General features: G+C 46.6%; 1 protein-coding gene across 2 annotated transcripts; it reads right to left on the reverse strand.

Moving 5' to 3' along the window:
* Positions 1-576: 576 nt before the first annotated feature.
* On the reverse strand, positions 577-19,849 carry SLC25A25 (solute carrier family 25 member 25). 2 transcript variants are annotated; one of them, XM_066580588.1, is made up of 10 exons: positions 19,451-19,849; positions 5,882-6,008; positions 5,419-5,506; positions 4,790-4,901; positions 4,267-4,425; positions 2,613-2,765; positions 2,219-2,326; positions 1,972-2,139; positions 1,732-1,882; positions 577-1,639 (listed from the first exon to the last, which is right to left on the reverse strand). In XM_066580588.1, exons 1-10 carry the CDS (start codon positions 19,811-19,813, stop codon positions 1,455-1,457), a joined length of 1,614 nt encoding a protein of 537 aa, XP_066436685.1. In that variant the 5' UTR covers positions 19,814-19,849; the 3' UTR covers positions 577-1,454. The 2 variants fall into 2 exon arrangements, with proteins under 2 accessions (XP_066436685.1, XP_066436686.1); XM_066580589.1 differs by lacking the exon at positions 19,451-19,849 and adding an exon at positions 7,540-7,745.
* Positions 19,850-20,435: the final 586 nt, after the last annotated feature.

The raw sequence follows: 20,435 nt of genomic DNA on the forward strand, positions 1-20,435 counted from the left end.
AGAAAGGGAGCGAACCAAACCATTCATTCTAGTCTTCAAACATCCCATTTAAAGTGCAAAGTTTCTTAATGAGGTCTGAACAGATTAATCATCTGTTTGTGAATCCCAGAAAAGTTCCTTGCTCCCAGTGACCTAAGAACTTGTTACCAACTGCTGGCATGAAATGCAATCTCTGGTTACACATGCTTTATGGACTCGAGTCCACTTGTCAGCAGGAAGAAACTTTTTAAAGAGAGAGAACAAATGAGGGCAGAGGTTACCGTGCACAAATGACCAAAGTACCTGCTGCCTACCATCTGGTCTGACACTCGGCTACTGAGGAAGAAAAACACAAAAAAACCTTAAAACAAGTTAGTGAAATAAAAAAAAGGCCATAATACTCTACAGATAATTAAACATTTGTAAAAACCAATGTTAACTCTTAAATAAATATATAATAAATATACAAGCGAGGCGGTAAAACGTGACGAAGAGGAATGTGCAACAAACATTGTCCTGGATGGACACAGATAATCCTGTGTATGGATGACAGCGTTTGCATAAATTAAGACATCTTGCTAGGTAGCCCTATAAATATACGTGCCCCGACTGCCATGCCACAGCTAGGATGGGCTGCGTTCTTTTGTGTACGTTACCTAGACTCAGTGAAGGTTATCCATTCACAGCAACCCATAAGGCATTTGGCATAAATCATGCCAGCGGGGTATAATCAGTTCATACAAAGCACATGGGTCAAACCCTACTGAAAGCCAGTAACCTTCATTGAGTAAACCTGAATATGGGGAATTCTATATGGCACACAACCCAGATGAGTGATTGGAATGGATATATAGACTAGGTGTTTATGCCATGTAGAGTCCTATATCAGAGGTCTTTCATCCTGCAGTATGGGTTAGTTGTGAAGCAGTGAATGGGGCAGTCATATCAGTGCCAATTGTGAAGCCGTTCAGCTTTGGTTTGTGGAAGTGTAAAAACTGGGTAATGCCGTTCCACAAACCCAATAAGATAACGTGGCCTGGTGTTATGACACAAATATCCAGTGGCCTCAGCAATTGCACTTTGTCAAATACATCTATGCTGCAGGTTGTAACGTCAGACTACATACATTCAAGTGAGACATACGGTCCTTTATAAGGACTCGACATACAATTGGGAACACATGTAAAACTTAACAAACCAAAATGATAAAACAGTGTAAACAGCTCCAGCTTGGAAGATGCAAGTGACCCAAATGGAGAAGAGTGGAATGAGAGCAACCGGCAAGTCAGGTCACAAGTTCCTAGCGTTCAGAGGCCAAAGTTTCACATCCTTTTGTTTCTGGGGTTCTCACAGCTTTACTGTTGCCTTTAGTGTTAAACACATTCACAGAATGAAGACAGGACCCTTCACATCCAGGGAGTAATGCCCCAAGACTGCAGTCCAATGTCCAATAACCGAATTGCAGCAGTTGCTCATCACCGGGACGTCACCCCAAGTGTGAGTTTTAGGTTCTCGTACACCACATAACTGATGCTAACTGCAGGGATCACCTTCATAAAATTAGGAGCCAAACCCCGATACAGTCCGAACGCTCCTTCTGTCTTTATAATGTGCTTGAACAGGTTGCTCATAGTCGCCTGCGGTGCTCCTTCAATAGAGGCTGAAAAACAAGAATATAATATTAACCCACTCTGTTCAGAGTTTTCTCTCCTCTTTTTACCATTGGAATACCACTTTAATGCCGAGTCTTACCTTGAGCTTGCATGCGTGTTCTGACCAATGCTAAAGGATAGCTGGCCAGCTGCCCACATGTACTAGATATGGTCCCACAAGCCAGTAATACAAATACTCCTGGGTCAGCGCTACGTGTGGCATATCTGTTCAACCAGGCATTCTTCAGTGTCTAAAAAGAAGAAAAGAGGCAATTAACACCATTTACCAGCAATATTAAATAACCCCTAAACACACAATTATATAGTTATGGAGCCTCACCTCATACACTGCCAAGTCAATTCCAGCATATGGAATAATCCCTAGCATATTGGGGACATATCCTTTGTAAAAAGCAGCCATTCCTTCCTTCATCAGGATTTGTTTTCCACAATGTAACACTCCATTGTATTGACCAGTCTTGCGCAGAGCCATCCGTGTTTTAAGGACCTGCAAGAGTTGCAAACAGGTTAGTCTCTCACAAGTACAGGACGTCTGTATAGCTAAAAGTACTGGGGCTACGACTCACCTCCATGGGATAGATGCTGCTTTGAGCAATCACACCAGCAAGAGATCCAGCCACTAGTCGCTCATGGATTCTCAAAGTCTCTTGGTCACTACCGATGAGGCGTTTAATCTGCAGAAAACAAAATTATAGGACTGTTGAGTCATGTGCGACAGCTCAGCAGAGCCCCAGAGACTACTAAACTCAGCCCCATTATATTAACCGTTTAGACTAATTGGATCAATTTTCAGAGCGGAATTCACTGAGCGTTGCAATGAATGAATTCTGCAGTGAAAATTCACAGCATTTCTGAAATAAAGAGCATGCGGAGGATTTCAAAATTCAGAGTAAACCTGCAATGCATGATCATACCCTAGAAGAATCCTAAGGAAGCCAATCAAGCAAAAAAAGGTCTCACCTGTTCATAAGCCATGAACTTAATAGCAGATTCCGGTGCAATTTTGATGACGTTAATGCCGTTCCCACGCCACAGTGAGCGGAAGCCTCCCTCACGGATCATTTGTGTGAACCCGCCCAGGATAGACATGTTGTTGTTACGGGAAGCATGGACCTGAAAGAGCGAACACAAGATGCAGGTTCAGAAACCAAGACTAATCCAAAAACAATGGATTCTGTTTGTTGGTGCAAGGGATACATAATCTGAACAGGAATGTTCAGCGCTGTGTACTTTGTCTAAAGTCTGATGTCACTGAGCTGCCGGAGCGTCATTGCTTTAATACTTGCCCAAAAAACAAAAAGTGGTGTCTGGACTACCTACAAATGCTACAAAATATCAACAAGGCATAACCTAATAAGGGTTATTTATTACATCAGCTAAGACCCTCGGAGGATGTTAAGAGATCTCATGGAAGGATTTACAGGAGTTCCCCTGCACTACATATCACATGCAGGGGGTATTAATGGGAACCTGTCAGATTTTAGTAATGTAAGCCAAGAGCAGCACTACATTATTGGCTATGCTCCGTTTTACCCAAGTCATTTTCAATTGGTCTGAGAAAAGCAAACCTTAGTATGAGAGTTTAAAGTTTGCACATGCTACTTGTAAATGAAGCAGAGCCGCTGGTTCGGTGGGCATGAGTCTCTACTAGCTGTCTGTTCGTCCCTCTCGCCACCTCAGATGTAGATGACACAGTAAGCATCATTCATGTAGCCCTGCCAAGTCTCACGTGTGCTGTGAGGTCGCCAAACAGTGCATAAGCACAGTCGCAATGCTCATATTCGCATGCACTGGCGTTGCTGACTTCACAGCACACGCGAGACTTGGCAGCACTACATTGATGATTACTATGGTGTCATCCACATCCGAGGTGGTGAGAGGGGCAGACTTTGGGGACGGAACAGGCTGCTAACAGATGGTCCGGTCCACCCACCAGACCGCACTGCTTCATTTACATGTGGCATGGCCAGTTACTAAGGTATGCTTTTATTATCAGACCAACTGAAATGACTGTCAGATTCCAGTAATACAAGCTAAGATCTGTGCTACAATATTGCCTGTCTGATTTCCAAAGTTCCCTTTAAGGAAGGGTGGCGAGATTTTATTTTATTTTTTAAAGCAAACACCCCAATACTGATATGTACTGCGCTTAATTGATGTTTTAAAGGCACCGGTTATATCCAGAGCAGAACAGATTCTTATGACTTTCAAGTACAAACTGTGCCAAATTAAAAAAAAAAAGAAAAAAATTCTGTTTTTTTTTTTTTTTAATTACTAGTGTCAGAATGGCAGCAGCGCCCAGACATGCCAGCCTCCAATGATTTCGTTACATGATGTCCTACACTAAAAATGGCCAAATGCCAGAAAGCAGTTTGTTCTAGGGCACACATTGAACTATAGTCAGCAGTCATTCAGGTATTTCGGATCAGAGTACAACATTCCTCCCATTTATCTCTGTAATAAAAAAAATTACACAAGTCTCCCTGACCTCTGATATGGATTTCACCAACCATTGTATAAAAAAAAGAATTGCATAATTCTCCATTCCAACCTTGTAAGGCCTGACGTTGGAGCCATAACTAGTCTAGTGGCCATTTACTGTAAAGCCACATACCTGCATAAGAACTTTCAAGCGATCGAGGGGAGCGGTGCATGTTCGAGACACCGCGCCGGCTCCACCACCAGCGACTAGATGTCTCCACCACATCCCAGTTTGCTTCTCTTCAACTGTAAACTCATCTGGGACGATCAGATTTTCTCCAACATCAAAGATCTGTAAAGGAAGAAGAGACGCTGGATCAGGGTTGGCAGTGTCCGGCCAATAAGTATAAGCCATGCTCCAAGCAAGGCAGCGGCTGATGTGTTCCTCACTACCGACTGCACCAAGAACAATTGCTACACTGTTTGAAAAATGTTTCTTTCTAGTACACCTATAACAAGGTGAGAACTTCCGGCTTTTATAATGCAGCTCCCACTGCTTAGGGGCAGGGGGCGGATAAAACCAGCACAAGCCGACTGGGATCAGTTACTGACAAGGTGCAATTTGGATCCAGATCTTTATCATTTTAATGTCTCTAGTCTGGAGATGCAGAAATGTCTTGTCCCAAGGAATAAAGAACAAAAAAAAAATAGTTTACCGTAGAGTGCTTCCAGTACAGGATGATTTCTGGAATGTTCTCAGCAGGGTGTAAGAGATGATAATCTCGCCACTCATTCCAGTCTATTGTCATTGTACCGTTCTTATCCATGCTACGAGAAAAAAAGGGGAAAAGCGAAAGTGTCATACAGATGTGTAGTCATAAAAACAGCATATTGGCAAACACAGGCAAACATGCACAAAAGCCAGGCAGAACAAAAACCACGAGACACAGCGGGAGGGAGACATGAGGAGTACATACTTACTGGGTGACAGGACCCCAGCGGTGGCCCCTCCTAATTCTGACAGTCACACAGACAGAAGCAAAGGGAAAAGATAGCACAGATCAAACCGTTACTCTCCCTGCCAATTCTGTAACACTCCAGATTTCCTAACCCACTGGAAGCCTGGTAAGGAATCCAAAAGCTACTTTACGCCACCAGAAGAGGATTCAACCAGAGATCTTATGCCCAACATTATGTTCTGATAGAAGGTATGGAAACTATGTCAAATTTAAGAAGGTATTGACTATATTGCATTAGGCAGGATACCACCCCAGGGGGAAACACCTTACAGGACACAGAAGACAGGAGACACAGGGCTGACAGCAACACTTTTTTGGACACTTACCTCTTCAGGATTTTCTCGGCCTGCTGTTCAGAGATGTTCACTCCAAGGTCTCGGAGAGACTGCATTATTTCCTGGGCATCAATCCTTCCTGTAGGATAAAAAGGTTGCAGATTATATATGTAGGAAACTAGAACTTTTATGTAAAGAGGTACCCCCCCCCCTGAATTAAGAAAATGCCACGAGAGGCAATTATTCAGCTAAATTAGCAAATATCTCAGATGAACTAAATGCAGCTTTGCTGGATTTACATGCCCTGTACAAAGCTGATTGTTTGCGTCACATCTAGTACTGCCAAAATGTATTCTTAGGCATATAACAACTAGCCCACCAATGTCTGGTACAGGAGTGCTATAGGAATATGCCTGAGGATGCATCTATATGCACTCCTTACTCAGTAAGTAACGGCCGTTTTCTGTGATTGTCTATAGGAATATGCCAGTTCAACACGAATAGAAACACTAACCATCATTTTTCTTGTCAAGACTTCTGAAGACTAATCTTAGTTTCTTCTCATGATCACGGAGGTAGTGTACGAACTCCTCAAAATCCAACTGTCCATCCTGGTCCTTATCTCCAGCTTTCACTATTTTCTGTTGCAAGAAGGGGAGAAAAAAAAAATAAGTTAAAGTTGTGTAATAGAAATAATGTTGTTTTACCACAGCACTTAAAGCTAAATAGAAATGAGACGTCCACCTTGGCTCAGTGGGATGTATCTGCTGTGCTTAAGACCAGACTGGATACAACTAACAAGCCGGTCTGTAAGCGCTAACAAATAACGAGTTCTTACAAGAATGTAAAAACCCAAACCTTCAAGGAGGTTGGAGAGTTCAGACCTCTCAGCTGTCAGACTATGCAAAATGTATATATAATCTTCTGGGACACCAGGGCGAGTCAAAAGTCTACATACAGGTACGTTTTGTGGACCCATGCCAGCGAAGCCGCTGACAGGAAGAACAGATCAGTGTGGTACTACTGGTGGCCCGCCCAGTGAACATTTTTTAACCCCTTCACCCAAAAAGGATGTACACGTGCGACCTCCAGGTGGGCTGCAGGCTTTGTATGAAGTGGGATCATGAGCCAATCCCACTCCCTGCACAGTTGTTGGCTGTCTTTGAAAGCTGCACCGGCCACAATCAGCGTTCACCTCGTTAACCTTTTAAAAGCAATACATTTTTTTTTTTTTAAATAGTACAAAAAAACAAAATTTTTTTGTGATTATATATAGAATAAAGTTAGTGTCGTTTTTTTCCCACAGAGTATGCTGTAAAATGTTTTTCAGTATATTATATGGTATCTAAAAATACAACTTGTCTGACAAAAAAAAAAAAAAAAGCCCTCGGACCGCCATGTTGGAGGAGAAATAGAAGTTTGAATTTTTGTTTTTCCCATCTTCGAAAAATTGTAAGGAAAAAAAAAAGCCATGTCTTTAAGGGGTTAAATTATATCCCAAGGTTTATACCTGTATAAGTGTTGTAGGACACGTGAATGCAGACTTGGCTCAGCCTGTTTGCCTTAAACTGCAATGTGACAGCCTAAGGGTTAAAAGGGCACCCATGATGGTGCCAAGCAGAGGATGAGATGAGTGGGGGATTATTACAGTGACCTTTGTGGGCCGTCTGAGCTACAGTCACAGGACTCCCTCCAGGGGACACAGAGTGCTGACAGCTAAAGATAGTAGGATGTGTGATATTCGGGCGCTCTGACCGGCGGGCACAGAGCCCACCAGCAAGTGCACAGCTTACAGAAATAAGGACCATCGCAACGATTACACATCTCTCTAGAGACGACTTTACTGCTGGTGACCGCTCAGTAACACCGCCAATAGGTCCCTGTGCATCGGAAGAGTTACATAAGGGGGTACAGGGTCTGTTAGAATTCGCTCATTTATCAGGATCATTTTGCAATAATTGTGCCAAAAATAAAAACTAAAACTAAAGTTACTTTGGGTGGCATCTACAGCTAGAGAGCACAGATCCATGCCAGTTGCAGAACAAGTATGTAAGAATGAGCCCCAAGTACTGTAGACGCTGCTCTAGGTTATATGATAGAAGAAATAAATCACCAAATCGCAAAGTAATAGGCAACAGCAAAACCACCAACTAAAGCCGGCCAGGAACTCACCTGCCTCCAGTTACGGTAGGTGGAGATTTCCTGGGATGGGATCAGAACACTCAGCCTAAAGATAGACTTCAGCTCAGATGGGAGCCCATCCGATTCAAAGTACTGGAACTCTGTGGGAGACTGATCGAAGAGCGGCACGCACAAGCTGAGACACAGCATGGTGAAGGTGCTGCGTACACCTGCAGGTAAGAGCCTTGTCCCCGGGCAGCAGCACACCTCTGTTGTAACTGCACAAGCCGGCAGGTCACAAGTCTAAGGTATCAGCCAGCAGCTGTGATTGGAGGAGCGAGACCTGCCCCCTCCCACAGCTCCAGTCCAGCCTTCCCCGGCCAGCCAGTGGCAGCAGGGGCCGGTGTGCCGCGTGACCAGGGATTCTCCAGTGCTGCAGCTGATGCACCTTGCAACAGTTCTGAGAAGAGCAGCTGTATGACGACAGCAGCCCAGAGACCCTAATTATAGGAGGTCTGCACAAGGTGCCAGCGCTGACGTACACTGCGCCAATCTATTACTGCCGGCAGGACACCAGGCCGTCCCGAACCGCTTTATACATGATGTGGGGGAACCAGAAGCTTATAAGGCTGCTATATGAAGGTGTACAGACAGCACTACACCACCTTACAGTCAGAGGTGAAGAAATTAACTATTTAGGCTGGTTTCACACGGGCAAGAATCTTGTTTTGTGCACACATAAATATGAACTCAGTGCTGCGAAAGAAAAAATAAAATAAAAAAAATCACAGCCCGCCCTACTGATCGCATCGCCCACTGATTTGAAGGGGACCTTAAAGGGGTTGTCTCGCGGCAGCAAGTGGGGTTAAGCACTTCTGTATGGCCATATTAATGCACTTTGTAATATACATCGTGCATTAAATATGAGCCATACAGAAGTTATTCACTTACCTGCTCCGTTGCTAGCGCCCCCGTCGCCATGGCTCCGTCTAATTTCGGTGTCTTCTTGCTTTTTTAGACGCGCTTGCGCAGATGGGTCTTCTCCCTTCGGCTCGGAAGCAGCGGCGATTTGGCTCCGCCCCCTTGTACGCTTCATCGCGAAGCGCCGCCCCGTCACATGTGCCGATTCCAGCCAATCAGGAGGCTGGAACCGGCACACATCATGGGGTGGAGCTACGCGATGACGCGTACAAGGGGGCGGAGCCAAATCGCCGCTGCTTCCGAGCCGAAGGGAGAAGACCCATCTGCGCAAGCGCGTCTAAAAAAGCAAAAAGACACCGAAATTAGACGGAGCCATGGCGACGGGGGCGCCAGCAACGGAGCAGGTAAGTGAATAACTTCTGTATGGCACATATTTAATGCACGATGTATATTACAAAGTGCATTAATATGGCCATACAGAAGTACTTAACCCCACTTGCTTTCGCAAGACAACCCCTTTAAATACATCGCATGGCTCCCCATGCTATGCAATATGCATTAGAGGTTTCCCATTGAAATCAGCGGGAAACTTCAGATCCTTTATCACACATGCAAATTGTGTCAGAGGATCAGAATGTCACAGAAGTGATGCAAGGAGATTTTGCCTGAAAAATGGCCTTGCATCCACGGGAAACCGCAAGCTGACCGGCCCGATATTGAGTTACTCAGCCCGATACTTCGCTTACCCATGTCAAACCAGCCCAAGGCGGCAGGAAAAACCCTATAAGCGGGCACAAATGTACCATCACATCGGCACAGAAATAATCAATGAGACTAGCAATAAATCCATCATGTTCATGAAGTATCCAAAGGAAACCCAAAGCTTTTGGGGGATTTTATTGTGCGTTGCGACACTCAAAACTTTTTTCTTGCAGCGATGCTGTACGATGGAATAATTACAGCAGGTCCTGTTTTACTCCCATTCCACAGAAAATGTGCCCCTTATTTGGGTGAGGTGTGCAAACTACACCGCTCGCATGTGTGATTCTCATGAATGTGTGATGTAAGGTTTCATTTTTACTATTGAAAAAAAAATAAATAAAAAAAAAAAGTTCTGCAAGTGCGATAGCGGTTCGAGTTTCTCGGATAGATATTGCCCTCGCTGCTTTAAACACACCCGGAGGCAATTACAAGTGAAAAAAAAAAAGCTAGCGTGCAAAATCTGCATGAAGGGGACTCACAAGTATAACTTTTCTGCTTAGCCGATTAAAGTATCACACCTATAATAATCATAATTAACAGGATGAAATTTATCGAGAGACCTTGCTCAGTCATAAGCCGAGACCTAAAGCCTAAGAAGTGGAGCAGTCTGGGAGTCATGCGACACCTGAAGCGTTAGACGAGACCTCTGTGATGTCAGCTGATTAGGATTAAGCCGATGACGGATAAGACATGAGGTCTGCGATGGCAAAGCTGCACGTGAGCTCGTGCTCAGCAGGCGATGCCAAGGCAAGCCCAGCATGAGATGCTACTTTGACCAGCCTGTTGCTGGCACGCACAAGGGCACTGATGAAGTAGAGAACAGTTATCCATTACAATGCAGAAAACATATACAAGACGCAGAAACCCTCACTGTAGATCTGAATGAGCACTTCTGTTCTAAACTTTATAGTCATATTGACATCACCAGAAACCGGCGGCCGTGACGACACTTGAGGTGTTATGTTATTACCTGCTGCAGGTCCTTCAAGGGTGCCACCACCATCAGAATGACCTGACCCTCCGATTCGCTTTGCTCCGACTCCTCCGCACTTGGAGGAACATGTTTGTCGTCGCTACCAGAGCCCGTGCATGTAGCCCTGGGAACATACATGCCTAGGGTCTTCTGTAGAAACTGAATCATCCTCCCCGGTGTTCAAGGCCTCAGAGGACAGATGCCGTGTCACCTGGAACACACCCTGAACTCCTTGGAGATCCTCCGCAGCTGCAGGCGATGCTGCGATCTCTCTGTGGTAGTTGAGAACACGTGAAGCGAGGGCAGAGTTGGTACTACGCAGCGGGCATCATCTATAGGGACACCTGGAGTCTCCGCTTCACCCTCACTCTGCAAATGCCAGAGATGTTGAAGCCGGCTGCTCTGACTCTGCATTCACACTGCAGCAGGGTCCAGCCAATCACAGACGCCGACATTAACACGTTCTCCAGTCAAATTACTCAGCATCAGGCAATCCAGAAGGAAATTCCTGCATCACTGCCGGCCCATCACTAGGCATCGCAACCACTTCCAAACCCTGCAACTTCTGCTCAGTCACCTAGCAGGCAGCAGACATCTGAGCACCGCCGGCCACGTGCGGGGATAATGAGCGGCGCTACATGGAAGCGTGATGGAGCAGTTATTTCTCCCACAGTGAATAATTGATGTCTTCCAGAGTACAGAAGAGAAGCGGTGTAGCATCCCTAATGATGTTACAGACAACTACAAATCATGTGCTACAGGGGTGAAGGAGTCAGCAAGGAGCGTTCAGGGGGGGGTCTGAGGCCGCAGACCCCAACATCAGGAGCAGCAACAAGCTTTTCTAGGGCCCACTTCACACGGTGGATTTGCACACACAAAATGCAGAGAACAGAATCCATTGATTTTAATGGGTTTGTTCACATTTCCATGTATTTAGTTTTGGGCCCCGTTGTGCATACAGACAGAAGATTAGGGCCACAACAGGTATGATTCTGATCGCAGGACAAACAGGGATATCCATTTTGGGGTGCAAATCCTCATTTTCATGTGCACTATAGAAAAAATAATATGTATTTAATATGATATTTGCGAAAATATGAAATTTTATTTTTTTCTCTAAATTGCATTATCTCCTGAAGAAAAACAAAACTGGGGTCATAATGCTCATGACCCCCTCCTCAGCGAATACATTAAGGGGGTGTATTTTTTATTTTTTTATTTTTATTTTTTAAGATGGTCATTTGCCGGGGAATCTATCATTCTGACACCTATGAGACTTTGCAATCTTTGCTTGGTGCAGGAAAACAAAAAGTTCCTCAAACTTTTAGGGCTCATGTCCACGGGCAAAATGTGATTTAAAATCCGCAGCGGATCTCCCGCGCGCGGATCCGCATCCCATAGGGATGCATTGACCACCCGCGGGTAGATAAATACCCGCGGATCGTCAATAAAAGGCATTTAAAAAAAAATGGAGCATGGAAAAATCCGGACCATGCTCCATTTTCGTGCGGGTCTCCCGCGGGGACGGCTCCCGCGGGCTTCTATTGAAGCCTATGGAAGCCGTCCGGATCCGCGGGAGACCTAAAATAGGAATTTAAAGTATTTACCATCCGGCGCGGGCGGGGAAGGTCAGCTGTTCCTCACGGCCGCATCTTCCTTGCTTCGGCTCGGCGGATGTGCCCGGCGCATGCGCGCGGCACGTCGGCGACGTGCCGGCGACGTGCCGCCGGCGTCAGGAATTCATCCGCCGGCCGAAAATGAAGATCCGGCCGTGAGGAACAGCTGATCTTCTCCGCCCGCGCCGGATGGTAAATACTTTTAAATTCTTATTTTCGGCGCTCATGTCCGCGGGGCAGGAGGGACCCGCTGCAGATTCTACATGTAGAATCTGCAGCGGATCTGATTTTCCCCGTGGACATGAGGCCTTAATGATTAATCTTAAATTTGTACATCTCCTAAATGGTTTAAAAAAGAAAAAAAAAAAAAAAAAAAACACTGAAGTTTTTGGAATGTGCTTCCATAATAAAGCAAACAGATGTAAATATATATCAAAAATTTGTACTGTATGTTTGCAAATATCTGAGATATTGCAGTTGAAGATGTGAAAGACAATTTTCAAATGTTTGCCAATTTTGGCGCTTTTAACCCTTTCCAATCCAATTCTGGATTCAGGGTTTCCTAAAAGGCTGGGCTTTCTCTTTTTTGCTGTTATACAACAGTGCCATCTGCTGGCTAAAGCCAGTGTGTGCGCGTGCCAGAGAGGCTCCAACAGTGGAGTAGCTGGCAAAAGACGGTAAGAATACCCTGTTGCACGTTTTCTGACATTGGAGCTGTACAAGCTTCAATCAGAATGTAGGAAGACAGACACTGGATTAGAAAGGGTTAATAAAGACAGAAATTCTATCCCTCTGTTTTACCACCTAAATGAAAAACAATGCCAGAATCACTTGGATATGCAGGTGTAACAGGCCTAATTTTTTAATGCATCTCAGGAACGAATTCATGAACACACGTATGCGGCTCCCAAGTGCCATCTGGTTTTAGCATCCCCACAGACTGGAAGGGTCTGATCAGCAAACTAATTGCGAACAGCGACTACTTTTTGGGGGTTAAGAGAGGTGAAGTTCATCCTTAAAGGGGTTGTCCTGCGCCAAAACGGGGTTTTTTTTTTCCAACCCCCCCCCCCGTTCGGCGCGAGACAACCCCGATGCAGGGGTTAAAAAAGAACACCGGACAGCGCTTACCTGAATCCCCGCGCTCCGGTGACTTCTTACTTACCCGGTGAAGATGGCCGCCGGCATCTTCTCCCTCGGTGGACCGCAGGGCTTCTGTGCGGTCCATTGCCGATTCCAGCCTCCTGATTGGCTGGAATCGGCACGTGATGGGGCAGAGCTACACGGAGCCCCATTGAGAAAAGCAGAAGACCCGGACTGCGCAAGCGCGTCTAATTTGGCGATTAGACGGCGAAAATTAGACGGCAACCATGGAGACGAGGACGCTAGCAACGGAGCAGGTAAGTGAAAAACTTTTGATAACTTCTGTATGGCTCATAATTAATGCACAATGTACATTACAAAGTGCATTAATATGGCCATACAGAAGTGTATAGACCCACTTGCTGCCGCGGGACAACCCCTTTAAAGGCTTTTTACACGACTGATAATCATTTGGATTCCCTAAAGCCAGCCAGAATCTAAACGACCATCGTTTGGTATAAACGCTTGCCCCAACTGGGCGAATGAGAAGTTGTTCCCTTCTCCTTTGTCATTACATTTTCACATGAAGGACATCGGCCGTGTAAACAGGCAGTAAGTACTGAGAGTGGAGGTGGTGGCCAGAAAGATCCCCAGCCCGCTCTGCCTCCAGTCACTAGTGGTGACCATTCCTGTGTAAAGAACACAGGAGGGATTACTGCTGGGATGACCTGTCGGGCATTCTTGGGGCTCCTTCACACTGGCATGAATATTGCTCAAGATATGCGTTCCAAGACACAATTATGTACCCCAGTCTTGAATGGGTTCATACACATTAGCATGGCGCCGCAATACTATGCAGGAAACAAATCCTAGCATGTTCCATCTAGCAGCGCAGCCAGATTGAAAACAATGGGAAAACAATGGGAAAACTCTGCGATCCTCTGCCGCGGCTTCAGCCCCTCCTATGGGGAGCGCTGAGCTCGAAGCATTCACACAGAACGATTATCGCTCACTTTCGCTCGTTTGAATTTTGAGTGATAATTGTGTGTAAACGGGCCTGCAGGGAGAGCATCTAGTAGGAGGGGAGATATTTATAAGGCCACGCATGCTCCTCTGGGAAGATGGGACAATACCTCTACAGCGCCACCTCTGACTTGCAGGAGTGTTGCCTTCTCTATCAGACTTTATAACAATAACTGGGAATATAAACCAAAGCCTGAGAGGCCAATCTGTAGCATCCCTGCTGTATTCATAATTTCGGGCCAGGCAGTGCAGCACAGGTTAGGGAAATGAGGCTCCTTACATTGGTGAGGCGTTTAACCCCTTGCAGCCTGTATATAAGGCCATTTACATGGGAAAATTAGCGCACAAGATTACTTCAAACGCAAATGTGCGCTAATTGTTACGTCTAGATGCCACGGTTTACCATTCGTTGCTCACTTTCAACCAGTATAAAGTCCCGGGTTCGCTCCCCGCTCCCCATAATAGCGCGGAGTGAGCGATAGTCAGCGGTGATCTGTATAAACTAGTCTACAACGACATTTGGACAGGAAATCCTCTAACTACAAACAACTTGTTTTTCTCCCATATTTCATTCGGCACTTTAGCGCTATATTAAACATTAACTCCCTTGTTTGGCCTATAGATTGCTACCATAGGAGCCTATAACAAGATTGCTGAATGGATAATCAGTCAATGGAAATGTAAGCAAGGAGACCAAGTGTTAGAGGGGGAGGAAGTTCTTCATTGTGTGTTAAGATCTTAAATGGATTAAAGAAATGGATGAACAAAGCAAGTTAGTGAGACTTATCTTCAGCCAACAAGACACTGATCTCATGCTTAACTACAGCAGTTATATATAGAGATAGAAGGGAGGAGAAGAACACCCCAAGACAGACAACAGGGCATTGTTTGGCCACATCAAAGGTAGTAGTCACAGATCTTTACATAAGGTAATAAGGGGTCATAAAGCAAAAGGACAAGTGCTGCACTATGACAGCAGAATCACCTGACAGGCGCCGAAACAGAACCAAAACAAGTCTGCTTACAGAACCTGGAGGGGGGGGGCAACTTCAAAGAAACCTCCCAATAAGTGCCAAAAAAAAAAAAAAGGCTCCCGTTGCATTTTGGAGCTCAGTTGTGATGTATACATGGTGCTGGTACTGACCAGACAGAAGCAGGTGGTGAACGGCTCCCCATGTATGACATCTATGTGAGGATTCCCATTGCAGAGAAGTACAATGAGATCAGCACAGGACCCGAGGATGAATGACAGCATGGAGAGTCTAGTGCTATGGTCTTCTATAGGGGAAGCTATATGCTTCATATAGTAAGGAACTAACTGAGAACTAAAGGCCCTTTATCATGCTGGGTTTTTGTAAGAGAGGCATTATATGTAGACAGTAGATTTCCCCATGATCGCTTCCTCTGGTTTAGTATAGATACAATGTAGCAGAGTGGCGGGAGGTCAGTAAGCTCTCCTTCTCCAGTAGCCATTATACAATGTAGTACAGGCAGTCAGCGCCTACACAGTGGAGGTCAGTATACTGTGGCACAGACAGCCACCTACCGGTAGTATCAGCTGCTGTTCCACCAAGGAGTAGTTCATTATACACAAAGGAGCTGCCGGATGTAGGTGTAATAATAGTGATGATTAACGATACCAGAGAACCGAGTCACCACACATCAGGGGAGGAGTCCAAAGATGTCAAACATACCCAGCTCATTCACACATGGGAGGAATGCTGCAGATTCTCTGTTTGGCTTTACATATGGAAAACCCACAGCGGCTCACCATAGCAGCAGTGGAGGATAAACAGACGTCATCCGTATACGGTGGAGGCTCTCTAGGCAGAAGTGATCTGCCTTGTGTTTGAGGTGCCTCTCACACGAGCTACAAAGCACATGTATGTGAGGCTCATGGATTCCAAGGGGTTCTTTCAGGCTACATCTCATGTGAAAGAACCCATTGGAAACTATGTGTTTTGTAGCCTGTGTGAAAGGACAGCCGGGTCAGATCCCGCTGCACAGAAATAGAGCACGGCGCAATTTGTTTTCCGTGCGCGTTTTCACGCGGAAAAATCATGGCCATCTGCATAGGATTGCGTTTTGTAATGCAATCCAAGCAGGTGGGCCCGGGTGGAAATTCTGCGGGAAATCCGCAGATGGGGGCCTTACAGAGCTACTGATCAATCTGGGCAGCATATAGTAATCCTTATTTGTATAGCGCCAACTTGTTCCGCTGCGCTTTTAAAGCACAGGATGGGGGGGGGAGACAAACAGTACGACAATTACTTGTGGTATACACGTATATGGAGAGCGACGGGGTGGGGCGATTCAAGAGGTACGGAGCAGGAGACGAGGCACGGGGGAGCGCAGAGCAGTACAAAAATTACATATGGTATTTAATTATTATGAAACAGAACGAGGGGGGATAAGGAGGTACAGGGGCAGAAGATGTATGCAAGGTGTATGGAGCCATAGGGAGAGGCAGGGAGCATGAGATTTGGTAGGCCTCCCTGAAGTTCTGTGCATCGGGGATTGTCCGGGTGTTTTGGGGTAGTGCGTTCCAGAGGATGGGTGCTACTCTACAGAGGTCCTAGAGGTAAGCATGTGAAGATCGAATTAGAGGAGCGTTTATATGTGTTGGCTGATCGGAGTGTGGGCTGGGTGGTATATGGACAGGAGGGGGCGATGTACGGTGACACCACGAAGAGCTCTGTGGGTGAGAGGGATGAGTCTGAATGTAGTTCTGTAGTGGATGGCCAGCCAGTGCAGAGACTGGCATAGTGTGATTTAGAGGCAAACGCCTGATTTGATTAGAACTGAACTTCCAGCTTTGTGACCGTATAAGGCCGGACTGACACACGCACATTTTGTTCAGGTTTTGTAAGCCAAGGTAAGGATTATAAAAAGAGAAAAAGAAGATGACAGGTACACTTTTCTTTGGATCCACTACTGGTTTTGGCTTCAAAAACTGAAAAACACACACCTGCACGTGTGAACACACCGTAAGGCGCAATGCCCACGGATGGATCATCACTACAGAATTCGTGGCCAGATGCCCGCCGCAAATTCTGCAGTAATGTCCATCCATAGACATGCCATGTTAAAGGGATTATTCCCTGCCCACGAGCGGAAATCAACTGCGATTTCTCGCTCGTAGGGAAGAGTCGCAGCACGTTCTATTCTGAGCAAAGAAAAAAAAAAAAAAAAACACACAGACGGCTTCCATTGCAGTCAACAAAAGCACTTTGTCCCGTAGCGAGTCGCCATGGATCTGCGTCATCACCAGCAGCATTATGCCCTGCGCATGTATGGTGACCGGGACACTTGCTGCGGATCCGGACAGGCGAGTATAGTGTCTGTCTGGCACCGGGTCTGATTTCGCTGTCGGAATCTGGCCCGGCCGTGGGCATGAGGCCTGAAGGTCCCTTTAGACAGGCAGACTTTCTGTCCAATTAGCACTGTTGGGGCGTTTTTCCGACAATTACTGAGTGGTACCTGTGAGCGCAGATGCAGCCTGGTAATTAGCACTGTAACAGCTTGTTAACAGCTATAACTCACAGGTAGCACGTGCATGCACATGTGCCTCCCGGGAATTGTCGGGAAACCGCGAGCAATAGTGGCCCAGACCATGGCTAGTGTAATGGCACCTATAGGGCTCCTTCACACGAGCGCATGAGCTTGCACGATGTTCAGTGAGGACATTTTCCTTCTCTTCTTGAAGGCTTTACTATTTTATTCATTCCATTCAGGATGCAGCGACTGGGCGAACGACCACTCCTAAATGCTCATTCCCTGTATAAAGACCGCCAGCGGTCGGCCAACAAGTGAGATAACGGTCGCTTGCAGTATACCACTTTTTTTACATGCATCTCCCCATATAAACACAGGGATGTGCTGCCAACAACGTAGCAGTCTGCCCGATCAGTTCTATACAGTACTGACAATCACTTGATGTAACCAGAGCTAATCCGAGGAGTGGGAGGTGGGGGGAGGCGGCAGGAATACATTCTAGGAACTCAGCGCTATAGAGTAAATATTCTAAACCTCCGTCTCATTGCTCATCGGAGGCCTGACTATACCGCTCTGATAGGAGGATGGAAAACTCATCAGCATCCTCCCTGCCAACGAAGAGTCATCCCAAAGTTATTTCAGGCATCCCTGTAACAGCAGCACCTCCTGTCAGCTGGCAATTCCTGCCCTTTAATCCCCTTGCTCTACATCCCTACCAGCGCTGTTACAATGGCCACAGCCGGCAGACAGTGGAGCAATGTTTACCCCGCACACATCCTCAGCTAATATTTATCAGGACTCCAGTCACTGCGGACGGCACGCACAGGATGACGCTGATCTGACGTCTCCCATCAGCTGCTAGTCCATCCCATTACTTCTGTACAAGCTGAGAGGTCACTGTATGGGGAGTATATAGTGTAAGGCTAGCGTACAGAAGCGGCGGGTGCGGACCAACCCATCAGGACAGTCTGGCGCATTTCCAACTTTCATATTGTGTTCACTGGATTCATCCGCTAACCGATCATGGAAACCTTCTTGCACCCAACTGTGAGCGGGCAGCAGAAAGGATCCCCTGCCGGATCCAAATGGTTGTAGAAAACCGCATCCATTGATTGGACTGATGTAATGATTACCAGAACCGAAGAGCGGGATCCTTAGACAATAGAAGGGGAGATACAGGAGGTATGTATGGTACCATGTACTACCGACACTAAGTACTCTGCTGCGGCCCTCAGGCTTGACCAATCCAGAGGGATGCCCTATACGACAACCATACTCCCTAATAGTGCTATGCTGGGTACCCCGACTGCAGAACCCACCATACTGCATCCACCGACAGATAGGGATCAGTGGGGAGGGACGGTCACAAAACTGATGGTTTATTGCAGCATGTCCGCACATCACACCCGTTAACTCGCCGCTCTAGTATGGCAGGTGGTGTATTAAAATGGCGCAATGTATTGCGTATGCGCGTTTTAAACGCAGCCCATGCAAATGTATAGGCGTGGTATGCCAGCAAATAAAGCCTGCTGCCATCTAGTTCTCGTGCGCAGCGGCTACATACAGATCGAGGGACGTCCGCTGACTCCATGCGGGGCACATATTTACCTGCGCAGGGGCTCTCTTTTCGTGTACACACAGCATGCTCAGACATTTAAATGCTGAATTAGCATAACGAGTTCAACAGGAGGGGGAGGGGTGGAAGAAGGGGGAGGGGGCAAAGCAGAGAAAACCACATGATTTTTACAAAAAGCAACAAAAACATTTTTCACGTGTGAAAAACATAAAACTGCTGCGTTTTCCCAGACGGCCCCCCACTTGCCCGTGTGGACGGCGCCATAAGAAGCGACATCACTTTTTCCACAAGTTCCGCCTAATATAAACTGCGGCGTAATCCCCATTCAGATATACGTGACGATCTGGCGCGGTTCCTGCCGCGAGGACAATCTGAGCCCAGGCTGCTGTAACGAACCCTCAGCTGTGAGGAGCACGGTCTGTGCCGCTCAGAATGAGAAAGTTCTATTCACTGACAGCAAGCGCCTGAGAAGTGATGGCAGGACTACAACTCCCAGCACGGCCCGCCCGCTCTTACCCGCAGCTCCAGCTCGGTCCGGTGGACTCCGAGGCGCTTCAGCCCGACCGCCAGGTCATTGATGCAGATGGCGCCGTCCTTGTTGACGTCCAGCACCTGGAAGAGGATCTGCAGGCGCCGCTCATGCTCCGGCCCGCCGCACAGCACTCCTCCGCACGGGTCCGCCGCCAACGAAGCCGCCAGAGATGAGGGGGCCGGGGCGTCGTGTGAGTGAGGGCTGCCGCTCAATGCGTCACACTGGCAGAACACCCCGCTCAGCAGCGGCGACACCAACGAGCGAGGACGGGCCATAGACGGAGGGACGCAACCGGAGGAGGGCGAGTGGAGTCCGGAGTCGTCAGCCACGAAGTTCGCCGTCCTCATTAAAAGCCGGTATATGGCGGCAGGAAACGCATCACCTCAGACGTAACCCGAAAGCCTTCATGCCCGCCCACATCCAATCAGAACACGCCTTCTACGCGGACAACCAATTAGACGCCGTCTCCCACTCAAACAACCAATCAGAACCCTCTTCATTACAGCTTGTGCCCATAACACTAAAACATGCTACTATTGGTTGTTATGAAGTGATTGACAGGCAGCGTAACCAATAGGAGTTCACATATTAGGAGGGAACTGGTAGACGATTCAGTTTAAATTTTGAATAATCGCCATATTGTCCATAAATTCTTTTTATAGTTTATTTTGACCTTTTCGTAGTCATGACGTCATTCACTTCCTATGAATCATCCGTTTGCTTCAGGTTTTTTCGTAAGAGGGTTGACCGCTAGAAAGGCAGGCTTAGTGATTGACAGGAATGTCAACCAATCAGCAACAAGAAAATGTGTTTCATTCACCGTGCTGTAAAGAAAGGCGTTGTTTAGATTGACGACATATAGAACCAATAAACGAACAGATCACGGAAACTGGGCGGGTACTTGTTTGTGTGATTGACGTGAAGTTTAACCAATCATCAACTAGTAGCTTTTTGTCTCTCCTTCTAGTC

Source organism: Eleutherodactylus coqui, chromosome 10, assembly GCF_035609145.1.
Source record: "Eleutherodactylus coqui strain aEleCoq1 chromosome 10, aEleCoq1.hap1, whole genome shotgun sequence".
In the NCBI taxonomy this organism is placed as follows: Eukaryota; Metazoa; Chordata; class Amphibia; order Anura; family Eleutherodactylidae; genus Eleutherodactylus; species Eleutherodactylus coqui.